Here is a 13,313-nt window from a genome sequence, read left to right as displayed (position 1 = left end):
CAGTATAATCTTAATGTGTTAACGGTCAAATTAATAGTCAACTGTAATCCATGCACTTAGATTGACTGTGATATTTAATTACTTTGTGCATGAAGTTGTTGACCAAGTCAACCCACTCGATTTCCCTGTATGTGAAAAGCAAAATGGAAGAATGCTAAGAATCAACAAGCAGAATACAACTCTAATTGTTAGACGTTTATAATCATTGCATCTTGCATCCAGCAAGAATGTTTCTGGAGACAGAGACATCATTGAGACTCACATTCACATATAAATATTTTATTCCTTTGAAGGGTTTCAAAATCAAAAGATGATTTTGGGGATAGAGATGTTTCTTAGAGTCCAAAAAAAAGCATCTGAGATCAAGCCTAAAGAAATCATTGACCGCATGCAAACTATGTTCAGAAGCTCATCGACCTCCATGCCACCGACCTTCTTCGCTGTGGAAGCACCGGAAGACCTACAGCCATGAACAGATCAAAGACCAGCTGTTAGAACAAAGTAATCTTCACATTGATTTCTGAGAGCAATCTAATCCAATGATGAATCCGTTTGTATTAGAGATCTCGCTTCTCTACTGACCTTGTTCAATGGGCTACGACGGCGCCCAGCAGTAGAGGCCCTCAGTTCTGCAAGCACTTCGCCTTCGGAGCTCAGGGAGGTGGCGCACCGCACCGGAGGCGACCACAGGCTGCTCTTCTCGTACTCGAAGTCGAACTCCGACGTGTCCGGGAATTTGATGAGCAGGCCGTCGGAGACCCTTCTTGAGACCGCTTGGACATTGGCAGTGGGCGAGGATTGATCCATGTATGGGCTCGACATGAGGTGGAGCGAAGTCGATGGACTACAGATGGGGGAAGCGGATGCAAGAGGAGTTGTGGTGTTTCCATCTCGTAGAGGTGGAGGGGTGGAGACCGAAAAGGACGTGGATGTCGGTATGTGCATGTGTTCAATGATGAGAGGGACGTGGTCGTCGTCGTCTTCAGTCATGTGGATCGACTTTGATGGCAAAAGGCTGAGGCTTTTCTGCCCTCTGTTCATCTTGTGCTGATCTCCTGCTTCGGTTTAGCTGGATTGGGATCTGTGGCTCTCTTGCTCCTGTCTCAGATCTGAATCCCGGTATTGTTGTGGATTGGATCATCCTACTTACCTTTCAGGGTGTGGGACAGATCGGTTGCAGAAGAATGCAAAAGGAAATTGATGCTTAAATGGATTAGATTGCTGTGTAAAATGTTATGGGTGATGGTAGCACAAATTTGTTTCAGGTTTGTGCATATATCATTGTCAAACAAGCATTCTTTACAGTGTCAGTGACTTCATCAATATCACATAGGAACAGAAAGCAATTAAAAGAAGTGTTCTGTTTCATGAAGAGCAAATGCTTTCATCAATGTCAAACACATGCATGCTTTCAAATTCACAGTGACACATATGGATGGAGAACAACCACTGCATGCCTTTTTATTTTAAGATGACTCAGGTTACCGAGGGTTCAATGAGAGATTACATAGCTGAACACAAGTTAACATGCTTTGAACATGCCAACACAATGAGCTGCCCTTGCCAATTTGGTCTTTCATCTTGGACCTGATAAAAGAGATGCAGATGGTGCAGGTGAAGCAGCCAAATGGTAATCATAATGATCCCTATTCCTCGGCATTATGGGGGTATTTGCAAAAAAATTGTAGTCTAGAACAGTTTCTACATTCCTTGCGCCTTCCAAAACCTTTACCACGGTCGACATGGAAGGTCTTTTGTTGCTGTCTCTCTGTAAGCACCATACTGCTAGTTTGATCATCTCAGTGGCTTCTTTTGCATGCAGCTTGGTATCACTATGAGCATGGATGATGTCTTCCAATTGATCTGATTCGATCATTTCTTGAAGGATACTGATCAGGTGAACGCTTTCTTTGGGCTGATAGTAGTCCAAATTCTTTCTTCCACAAACAATTTCAATGATCACAACGCCGAAACTGTATATATCGACCTTTTCAGTGATTATTGATGTCAACCATTCAGGTGCCAGATACCCCGGTGTCCCTCTCATTCTAGTCATCACTTGCTCCTGATCTCTGTCTATCAACTTGGACAGTCCAAAATCAGAGACCTTGGCATTGAATCTGTCATCTAAGAGTATATTTTGAGGCTTGATATCCAAATGAGCAATTCTTTGCCTGCATTCTTCATGAAGATAAGACAATCCCTTTGCTATATCGACAATTATCTTACGTTTCATATGCCAATTAAGAGTGCTATGTTGACCTTTGCTGAAGATCCACCTATCAACTGATCCATTGCACATGTATTCATAGACAAGGAGCCTATGTGATTTCTCTGCACAGAATCCAATTAGCCTTACCAGGTTGATATGATGAATGCTACCAATTGTCTCAACTTCTGCTAAGAATTCTCTCTTCCCTTGACCGACTCCATCCAAACGCTTCACTGCAACCTTTTCATCCCCTATCTTCCCCTGGTAAACAGTCCCAAACCCTCCTTCACCAAGCTTTTTGAGAAATTTTCTGTCGCTAATTTCAGCTCCTCGAAAGCGAACCTTGTTGGCATTCCCTGTACTTGCTGGAAGTCATCCTCTTCCTCTTCTGTGGACCTTTTTCTCCAAACATATCTGATGATCATGCCCCCGATGAGAGATGCAATAAGCACAGCTCCAATAATACCTATTGAAACTCCGATACCGACATCCTTCTTTTTAGTATTATTAGATGCAGGAGACGCAACAATGTTCTGCACCTTAATATATGCAGATGAATTATAATGAGATGTGGAAGGCTGGTTGTTCTGCAACAAAAAGAGTTGCAATGGCAGAAAACAATTGCCATCTGAAACATTTCCAGAGTATTGAAAAAGAGCAGCCCTGCAAGAACAATTCTTCAAGCATGCTTGCTTGCAACTCTCCTCATCAATTCCTCGAAAGTTCGCAGCACCGTAAGCATAACTGAAGTAAGAAACATCATGAGCAGGTAAGACACCATGATCTTGCATGGATTGGCAGGACAGAGGATTCACAGAGGAGCAACCCAGGTTGGATTTCCTATCATCGATCAACCGGAAGTAGATCGAACCATTCACTCCACTGGGGCAACTGCATTGTCCATTCGAACAAATTCCATACTCTCCGCCAGACGGTCGGGTAAGCACAAACATCCAAGTGAAGAACATGCAATCACCTGACATCCTTGGCTCCATTTGTAAAGTTTGAGATGCCCATCAGACTCAAACCTCATAAACTGAAGTGACAATGCTACAGGCAATGAGATCGATTCATCCGGCGTACCAGACTGTGTGAACATTGCAAGGCTGCCTTTGAGGTACTTAATGCCATTGAGGTACTTAATAGATGTCGAATTTTTTGTTGTTTTAATGCCAGTAATTGTGTTCTGATAGTAAAGCTGAGGAGGAGTAGAATCAGCAAACGCATACAAGCCATCGGAAAGAATGGTTAGGTATACCTGACCTGGCGTCCAGTTGGTCACGGAGGTGTTGGCTGCAAGCCTCTGCCCCTCGTTGAGCGTCTGCCCGAGAACCAACGAATCCGTTGGATGATCGAAGGATTGCCAGACCAGCTTGCCATCTTGATCGAAAAGCACTAGAATTCCAGACTCCGTTATGTTCATCCCGACGACGGACCTGCCGGCCGACCAGACGGCCGTGCCGTCGGCGCCACGGAGGATCAAATCGCCGCCTGCGGTCAGGTGGAGTGTGGCGTTCGTCCCGACGAGGCGATCGCGGTTGGCGGACCAGACGACCTGGGGAGGAGCCAAGTTGGTCATGGTGATACCACCGCCGCTGTTGGTGTAGACGGCGAATACGGCGAAGAGGAAGGAGGTACAGGCATCTTTGCAGTAGAAGCCGCAGGCGAAGGTGGGGCCGAAGAAGTTAGGGCTGCGTCGGAGGAGGATGGAGCGGACCTGGGAGCCGTCCTCGAAGCTGACGGTGCGCCGCAGCTGGGAGGGGTCATTGGTCCAGATCGTGGAGAGGTCGGCAGTGATAGAAATAAGATTTTCTAATAAATCTGTTTATTTTGTTGAGGAAAATTCTTTCATTTAACATGTATAAATAAGAGAAAAAAATATGTAAATGTATTGAATTATTTTTATTTTTTTTAATAATTTTTTTTATTTGATAAACTTAAAACGACGGACTTAAGAAGAACGAAGATGGACCGCAGCGATGGCTAAGGAGACAACGTAGTACGGGCGGCGGAAGAAGATTGATGGACAGAGCCTTCAACTCAGATCTAAAGAAACCGAACACTGGAAGGAAAGGGAAGACATGGTCTTGGCTTGTCAGGAACACAAGATAAGCAGATGGATAGTGGAGTTCTTCCTTTCTTTACTACTACACATGCTCTGTTCACATCATGTCAGCATAGCCAGCGACCACCGAAACGCGTCTTCCTCCTCGCATCCTTTCCCATTTATCCTAATCCCCACTAGTTGATCTCCCCACCCTCGCCGGTCACCTCGCGTCATCCGACCGAGTGGGGGCATGGAGCTTTCGTAGTTGGACTTCGTGGAAATTTCGTGGTTTGACTGCTGCGGCAATTACAAAATCGATCGAAAACCAGTAGTATCAGATATGAACGAAGAACAACCAAAATACCCATTTAATTCAAAGAAAACACAGTATAGACAGGCTTCAATGAGAAATTACATGGCAGAACACAAGTTAAATTGCCTTGAATACGTCAATGTTCATCTTGGACCTGATAAAAGGGATGCAGATGGTGCAGGCGAAGCATCCAAATGGTGATCATAATGATCCCCGTTTCTTGGCATTATGGAAGTATTCATGAAAAAATTATAGTCCAGATCGGTTTCTACATTCCTTGCACCTTCCAAAACCTTTACCACGGTCGACATGGAAGGCCTTCTATTGCTGTCACCCTGTAAGCACCATACTGCTAGCTTGATCATCTCAATGGCTTCCTTCTTGTGCAGCTTCATCTCATCACTACGACTGTCGATAATGTCTTCTAACCGATTTGATTTGATCATATCTTGCAGGAGACCGATCAGATGAACGCTTTCTTCTGGCTGAGAGTAGTCCAAATTCTTTCTTCCACAAACTATTTCAACGATCATGACACCGAAACTGTATATGTCGACCTTTTCAGTGATAACTGACGTTAACCATTCAGGTGCGAGATACCCCGGTGTCCCTCTCATTCTGGTCATCACTTCCTCCTGATCCCTGTCGATGAGCTTGGACAGTCCAAAATCAGAGACCTTGGCATTGAATTTTTCATCTAATAGAATGTTTTGAGGCTTGATATCCAAATGAGCAATCCTTTGCCTACATTCTTCATGAAGATAGGATAATCCCTTAGCTATATCGGCAACAATCTTGCGTTTCGTTTGCCAATCGAGAGTGCCGCGTTGGCCTTTGCTGAAGATCCACCTATCGAGCGATCCATTGCACATGTATTCATAAACCAGGAGCCTATGTGATCTCTCTGCACAGAAGCCAATTAGCCTTACCAGATTGATATGATGAACACTACCAATTATCTCAACTTCTGCTAAGAATTCTCTCTTCCCTTGGCCGACTCCATCCAATTGTTTCACTGCAATCTTCTCGTCTCCTATCTTCCCCTCGTAAACAGATCCAAACCCTCCTTGGCCAAGCTTTTTGGAGAAGCTATCCGTCGCCAATTTCAGCTCTTCGAAAGCAAACCGTGTTGGCATTCCCGGAACTTGCTGGAAGTCATCCTCTTCTTCCTCCGTGGACTTTCTTCTTCGAACAAACACAATGATGATGCCTCCTATGAGAAATGCCGCAAGCACAGCTCCAACAATGCCTAATATAACACCAACACTATAGCTCTTATTTCCGGGGGTGGTGTTTCTGCCTGAATTATCAGGTGTAGGAGATGCAGTGGTCATCTGCACCTTAATGTATGCAGATGAATTATAGTGAGATACGGAAGGCTGGTTGTTCTGCAACGAAAAAAGTTGTGATGGCAAAAAGCAGTAGCCATTTGAAACATTTGCAGCATACTGAAAAAGAGCAGCTTTGCAAGAACAATTCTTCAAGCATGCTTGTTTGCAGCGCTCCTCATCGATTCCTTCAAGTGCTGCAGCATCACTGTCGATGTAATTGAAGTAAGAAACATTGTCAGCGGCTAAAAGGCTATGTTGTTGCATGGATTGGCAAGATAGAGGAGTCACAGGGAAGCAACCGAGACTAGATTGCCTATCGTCGACCGACTGGAAGTAGATCGAACTCACATTTGCTCCACTAGGGCAGCTGCACTGTCCATTAGAACAAATTCCATACTCCCCGCAGACAGTCGGGTAAGCACAATCATCCAAATGCAGAAGATTATCTATCACCTGCCATCCCTGGCTCGGTTCATCCCTCCAATCATAAATTTTAAGATGCCCGTCGGACTCAAACCTCAAGAACTGAAGCGACGGTGCCGAAGGCAATGAAATCATTTGGTATGAATTATTCGATTCAGTAGACAGGGCGACAAGGCTGCCATTGAGGTACTTGATATGCGTTGAATTTTTGGTTGCTTTATTGCTACTAATCTTGTTCTGGTAGTAAAGCTGAGGAGGAGTAGAATCAACAAATGCATACAAGCCATCGGAAAGAACGGTGAGGTATACCTGACCTCGCGTCCAATTGGTCATGGAGGTGTTGGCCACAAGCCTCTGCCCCTCTTTGAGTGTCTGCCCGAGTAATAACGAATCCGTTGGATGATCGAAGGATTGCCAGACTAGCTTGCCATCTTGATCGAAAAGTACGAGATTTCCAGACACTGATATGTTCATGCCGACAACGGACCTGCCTGAGGTGCCGGTGGACCAAACGGTGGTGCCGTTGGCGTCGTGGAGTACCAAGTCGCCGCCTGCGGTGAAATGGAGTGTGGCGTTGGCGCCCACGGGGCGGTCTCGGTTGGCGGACCAGACGACCTGGGGGGAAGCCAAGGTGGGCTGGGTGATTCCGCCGCCGCTGTTGGTGTAGACGGCGAAGACGGCGAAGAGAAAGGCGACACAGGGTTCTCTGCAGAAGAAGCCGCAGGCGAAGGTGGGCCCGAAGAAGTTGGGGCTGATGCGGAGGAGGATGGAGCGGACCTGGGAGCCGTCTATGAAGTTGACGGTGTGCGACAGCTGAGAGGGGTCGTTGGTCCATATCGTGGAGAGATTGGCGGACGGGTAATCCAACTGTGCTCGAAGAAGAGGAGGAATAGCCAAGAGGAGGAGGAGGAGGAGGTGGTGGTGGCCGGCCGACAGCATGGTGGAGGGATTTGTAGCTAGGATTGGTTCAAGCGAGGATTTCTTACCGACAAAAGCAGTAATCGGGGACGAGATCTTTGGTCATTCGTGGCTAGCTATGGAGCAACGCAGGCTGGACCGCCGCCGCCGCGGTTTTGGTGTGTAATGAAAAGCCGGACGGATGGCGAAGCCTTGACGCAGATCTAAAGAAGCTGAGGCGCAGATCCAAAACCAGGTCAACAAAGCAACGCTTTCCTTCGTTGACGTCTCTCTCTCTCTCTCTATATATATATATATATATATATATATATATATATGTATATATATATATATATATGTATATATATATATATATATGTATATATATATATATATATATATGTATATATATATATATATATATCTATATATGTATATATTATATATGTATATATATATGTATATATATGTATATATATATACATATATATACATATATATATATATATGTATATATATATACATATATATATATATACATATATATATATATATGCAGAGAGTGAGAGTTGAATAGTTAGACCTGGAATTGGATTAATTTATAGGAGTTTGATTTGTGTGTTTTTATCAATCTTAAAATAAAATTATAAGGTTATCACTAACGGGAGTTTGATTAGTAGCAAAATAAAAATGATAGATTAATTATCTTATCACGTCAGGTTATCACATTTCCTATTACATGACACAAATAAAAAAGAGTTACTCATAAGATAGAATTAGATGATTCATCACGACATACAATCCTCTTGTCGAATAAATTTGTCACATTCCAATTAATCTCTCATTAGAAATAAATAAAACTAAAATTAACTTAAAAAAATATTAATAGAGTCATTATTAAATGTTATGTTGGAATCAAGAGATTAGCGTTAAGGTTTCGAACATCGATGAGGTTGGCTCGGTTGCACCAAGGGAGATGTAGAAATAACAAAGTGACGCTAGGGTTTCTAATCATCTACGGGAGGTTGAAGAAGACCAATTTGTATGATCCTTAGGTAAAGCCCAGACGATGTTAGCTATGGCTAACTAGGTCGATAATAGACTCGCAAAAACTGATGTGATAGAAGAACCTATTTTGTCCATGCTATCCAATCAGATCTCATTTAATGAGAGATCCGAGATAAGAATTACCTCCGATGATCTATCGAATGAGTAAAGGAAGGTCGTTCTCATTAATGCAGTCATAAATGGCCTCCCAAGTTCATGAATATTATTGGTAGAATCATTCTCCGGCCTGAAAGAATATTGAGAGAGTTTATCCTTATAAGAAGAAGTGCAACCATTAGGAAAACTATTTACACCGAGAGGATTCGGTCTGTTGTTAACTAGGAGGATAAATTAAGTGATTGACTGATATTAAATGTGGTTCCATTAGTTAAAATTCATTCTAAAATAACATAAAATTAAACATTAACAATATGATTAGTTAAAAAAGTGATTCCATTAATTAAAGTTCATTCTAAACGAATCAGCCATTGCTGTGATCTGAGAGTGACACACAGTTGCTATAACAATTAATGGTGTTAGATAACATTATATATACTTCATCATTCAGAGAGTCAGAGTTGAAGACATTTTTTCTTGGGTTTCACCACCATTAAGACTTCCCCAAACCCTCACCTTTCCCAAACAACTTGTATTTTACTTGGGCTTCACCGACCTACCTCAGCTTGTGACATTTAGATCATCACTGGTTTGGCATTGGCTCCTCACTAGCAGGAACTTTATACATCTGATATGCGTGGATTGCAAAGCAGCAGATGATGCTTGATCATTCAATTTGGCACATCAATCAAAGAGAAAACAGGACATGTGGAGCATAACATGGCCTTGGATTCTTCCATCATCATGTTTATTATTCTATGTTTCTGCAGGTGACATCTACATTTCTTCTGTATGATCCCTTTAACATACATGCAATATACATCTTATATGTTGTATCTAAATCTGTAGTTAAAGGTGTGTTCATTTCTTTATCGAAAGGTATCTCTGTCGCCGCTGCTTTCCTCAACTAGTGCTGTCAATTCTGGCTGTTCCCACTGCCTTACACTGTCACTGCACCTGCTTTTCCCCTCTCTCGAATCGTCGCTGCTGCTGCTGCTTGTGCTGCGGCTACTTCTCTGTAGATTTGGAGAGGGAATGGAGCCTGCCAAGGGGGCGCCACCGCCGCCGCCGACCGATCTGGGGACAGTTTCCCGGACGCTCAGCAAGATCCTTCGCCCGCGCCTCTCCGCCGCTCGCTCTGTTGGTGGCGAGTATGATGTGATCCGCAAGCCGAAGCTCACGCGGGACTTCGGTGGGTACTCTGGCAGTCTCTCTGACTGCCACGGCGATAGCTTACAGAGAGCTGAAGCGGAGACTAAGCAGCAGCAGCGGAAGAGTGATGCTTCTTCCAGTGATAGAGAGGCCATGGAGTTCCTCCTCGCGAACCTCTTCGCGAGCGTCTCAGCCGTCAAGGCCGCCTACGCGCAGCTCCAGGTGGCGCAGCACCCCTACGATCCCGACTCCATAGAGTCGGCGGACGCCGTCGTCGTCGCTGAGCTCAGGCGTATCTCGGAGCTCAAGCAGTGCTACTTGAAGAACCAGGTCGACCCTCGGACCAGCCGCATTTCACTGCCTGCCCTCGCCGCGCAGCTCCAGGAGCTGCGCAACCTCATCAAGACCTACAAGATCACCATCCACAAGCTCAAGGCGGAGCTCGAGCTCAAGGACGCGAAGATCGTCGCCCTCCGAGCCGAGCTCCTCGAATCCCAGAGCAAGGCCCGGGCTTTGGAGGCTAAACTCCACCCCAACCGCTCCCTCGCCGCCATCGACGCCCTCCACCTCTCCGGCCTCAACCCCACCCATTTCCTCACCGCGTTGCGGTTCACCTACAAATCGATCAGATCCTTCGTCCATCTGATGGTGAAGATGATGGAGTCCGCCGGATGGGACCTCGACGCCGCCGCAGGATCAATCCAACCAGACATGCTCCGCCGGAGAATCCCCGGCCACCGCGTCTTCGCCTTCGAATCCTACGTCTGTCGGAGGATGTTCTCTGGATTCAGCCACCAAAGCTTCGGCCTTTCTTCCTTGGAAGAATGCTCGGGTTGGGATCGCCGGCAATTCTTCGACGATTTCACCCGGCTGAAGTCGATCGCACTGGATCAGAATCCAGGGTGTCCACCGTCGCCGGCAGCGCAGCTATGCAGGGCGAAGTACTTGTCGCTGGTGCATCCGAAGATGGAATCTTCCTTCTTCGGCGATCTCGACCACAGGGAGACGGTGGGCTCCGGGTGGGGCTTCCCAGCCTCCGAGTTCTTCGCCGGGTTCGCCGAGATGGCGAGACGAGTGTGGCTCCTCCACTGCCTCTTCTTCTCGTTCAAGCCGGAGACCAAGCGGTCCATCTTCCAGGTCCGACGACGGACCCGGTTCTCTGATGTGTACATGGAGAGCGTAGTGGCAGAGGAGGAGAGCAGTGGCGGAGCAACCACGGTTGGCTTCACCATAGAGCCGGGGTTCAGGTTCGGCCAGACGCTGATCCAGTGCAAGGTCTACCTGATCACAGACGAGCCAAACTTGGACGGACGGTCGTGATTGAGTTCGTTGGTCATCGACGGCTGTGCTGAAGCGTCAATGTGGATGTTTTGGCAGAGTAAGTAGGTCAACACGTTGACTATGTACAAAATAGTGTAATGTAATGTTTATGACGAGTAATTGTTCAAAGCATGTGTACGTGACAAGAACAAATGTCATGCAACGAAGATGAATGGGATAATAGTGTGTGTGTGTATATATATATATATAATAACATGATATCTCTAATGGCAATATGATGATGATGTCGGTGTTAATAATATACTAAACAGATCTTTATAGGTTAATTTTAATTGTATCATTAGAATCGTCAATCGATCATTTTTAAGATCTTGATATTTTATATATATATATAAATCTAAAATCCAGAAATCGACATGAGCATTTACTAATTTCATGTGAAGCTGAGGGCTCCCAACATCATGTGGTTAAAGGCATTCCCAAAAGTCTCCTCTAAATACACCTTTAACCCAATAGTGAAGAAAAGACACCACCTGAAACTTTCGGTGCCACCAATTAAACCTTGCGACAAATCCTCCTTCTCAACTCGAATCGGATTCATGTCGCCGTATTCCTCCGACAATGATGCCACACTAGGGGTTGACCAATGCAGCATGCACTTGTTTGGAACCAAAAGGTCAAACAACTTGTTGACTTTTTCGTCGGTGTTGGCGTGTAATTCCCGCCCCGATATGGACTACCGAAGCATTTCTGTCGGTGCTTCTAATGGAAGTTTTGGTGTGACATGACTTGGTTTATGTTTTCTCTTCTTCCCTTTTCTCATAGATTTCAGCTTAAGCTGGCTTTTAGGTGGGTTGACAGTGGTCACTATTTAGCGTGTTATCCGAACTAAGCTGATCGAAGTGGTAGATAGTTCGAGAGTAAATGGCATGATGAATGGAAGGAGGTGACATTGAGCCAGTGACATGAAGACCTGTTCTACTGGTACTGTACAGTCTCCAATCAATCATATCGAGCAAAGCCATCTACCATGCAAATGGATGGAGTAACTTCGTAACATTTCAGACCATCAAAAGCACTAAAGGAGTCACTTCTCCTTCAGAAAAAATTAAACTATTCAGTTCTGGAACTCCATTGCCTATTGATCTGTGTTAATGATGATGTTTCCACTTTGATACAGTAGGCAATCTTGTATGCAGTTGTGTTGGATTCTTTTGTGTGAAATCTTATGGTTTGAGAACATGCCACTAATGGCTTTGTGACATTTTCTTTAGTATTTTGTTATTTTTCTCAAACAATTAGCAGGATAGAATCTATAAATACAGGTTGCACGCCTAGCAATCTTAATCACCAGATTGCTACTAACGATGATGACAAGATTAGGTAGGCTCAGTGGCTCAAAAGCTCTATAATATTCTTAGAGTCTCCCACAAGCTTTAGAATTAGGCTTTGGATATATACAAACCTTCTTTTGGTTAGCATCTATACAGCACTTAAGATCTCAGGTTTATTGGCACTATCTGTTTGGAAACAATGATAGCTCAGCATCTGTGGTAACTCATTCATCTATTGCTTCGTTTCTCTAGTTGTTACCGCACCACAGATGAAGTCAATGGCCTCTCACTACATTCTTCTCTCTCTTTGCTATGAGTTGGAGCTGTCTCAGATCTTTGGAGGAGAAGAAAAGGAAGGCAAGTTTTGATGATTGAATCCTTTGTGGGTAGCAAGAAAAACTAATGATTAGTCTAGCTAATAATCTCAATGATGCTTGTAGGTAGAACCTGCAGCCATGAGATGCAATCATGTTGCCAACTCTTATTCTTTGGGTTGTACATACACAAGCACGCAACAGATACTTCAGCCAGGCAAGTAGATAGAAGCAGCTCAAGTGTCACAACTGTGATGTTACTTGTCTTATATACACTTCTTCTCATCTCTCTGATGCATCACATTACTTGAAGCCAAACAGAGCAAGAAAAGGAAAATTTGAATATACCTTAAGAAAATCTTGGATGGAATAAACTCCAACTCAGGTTGAGGAAGAAGAAAGAAGGAAGAAGTATTATTCTACGAAGCTAATTAATGGCCGACGCCAGGACTGGGGACTGATCCCAGCATTGATCCAACGTCGTCGTTCTTGTTTGCACCACGACCGCTTCTGTTCGGAGAAGACGGTGGCGAGCTTCTTCCTGGGAGAAGATGTTGCATGGGGGAGTCAGCTTCCGAGGGTTTGACCTTTTGCTCCTCCCCCGAGGAAAGCAGCTTCCTGGCTTGCAGAGATGGTAAGATGAAAAGAAAGAAGATGAGAAGAAGTGGTATTGTCTTGCAATATGAGGCCATGGTGGTGTGCTCTGCCTTAATGCAGGAAAAGTTTGAGGGTTTTCGCAACCCTTATATTGACGAACATGGTTCTCTCTCTCTCTCTCTCTCTCTCTCTCTCTCTAGATGTCTCTCTCTCCGCGTGCTAACGTAGAATAATAGTCGGATAACAAG

General features: G+C 44.7%; 3 protein-coding genes and 1 pseudogene across 4 annotated transcripts; 1 reads left to right on the top strand and 3 right to left on the bottom strand.

Annotated features, from left to right (window-relative positions):
- Positions 1-263: 263 nt before the first annotated feature.
- On the bottom strand, positions 264-1,056 carry LOC135614410 (uncharacterized). The gene is made up of 2 exons (XM_065111766.1): positions 583-1,056; positions 264-460 (listed from the first exon to the last, which is right to left on the bottom strand). The coding sequence occupies exons 1-2, from the start codon at positions 1,039-1,041 to the stop codon at positions 410-412; spliced, it is 510 nt and encodes a 169-aa protein (XP_064967838.1). The 5' UTR covers positions 1,042-1,056; the 3' UTR covers positions 264-409.
- Positions 1,057-1,436: 380 nt separating this feature from the next.
- On the bottom strand, positions 1,437-4,551 carry LOC103988248 (G-type lectin S-receptor-like serine/threonine-protein kinase SD2-5; annotated as a pseudogene). The gene has a single exon (XR_010487531.1). The product of XR_010487531.1 is annotated as a G-type lectin S-receptor-like serine/threonine-protein kinase SD2-5 (transcript).
- A 49-nt stretch (positions 4,552-4,600) lies between these two features.
- On the bottom strand, positions 4,601-7,494 carry LOC135614406 (G-type lectin S-receptor-like serine/threonine-protein kinase SD2-5). The gene has a single exon (XM_065111760.1). The coding sequence runs from the start codon at positions 7,263-7,265 to the stop codon at positions 4,716-4,718; it is 2,550 nt and encodes an 849-aa protein (XP_064967832.1). The 5' UTR covers positions 7,266-7,494; the 3' UTR covers positions 4,601-4,715.
- Positions 7,495-9,241: 1,747 nt separating this feature from the next.
- On the top strand, positions 9,242-11,031 carry LOC135613432 (protein GRAVITROPIC IN THE LIGHT 1-like). The gene has a single exon (XM_065110460.1). It carries the CDS (start codon positions 9,423-9,425, stop codon positions 10,857-10,859), a length of 1,437 nt encoding a protein of 478 aa, XP_064966532.1. The 5' UTR covers positions 9,242-9,422; the 3' UTR covers positions 10,860-11,031.
- The last annotated feature ends 2,282 nt before the right edge of the window (positions 11,032-13,313 follow it).

The sequence above is a fragment of the Musa acuminata genome, chromosome BXJ2-6 (genome assembly GCF_036884655.1).
Source record: "Musa acuminata AAA Group cultivar baxijiao chromosome BXJ2-6, Cavendish_Baxijiao_AAA, whole genome shotgun sequence".
NCBI lineage: Eukaryota > Viridiplantae > Streptophyta > Magnoliopsida > Zingiberales > Musaceae > Musa > Musa acuminata.
This window is presented reverse-complemented; position numbering and strand designations above follow the sequence as displayed.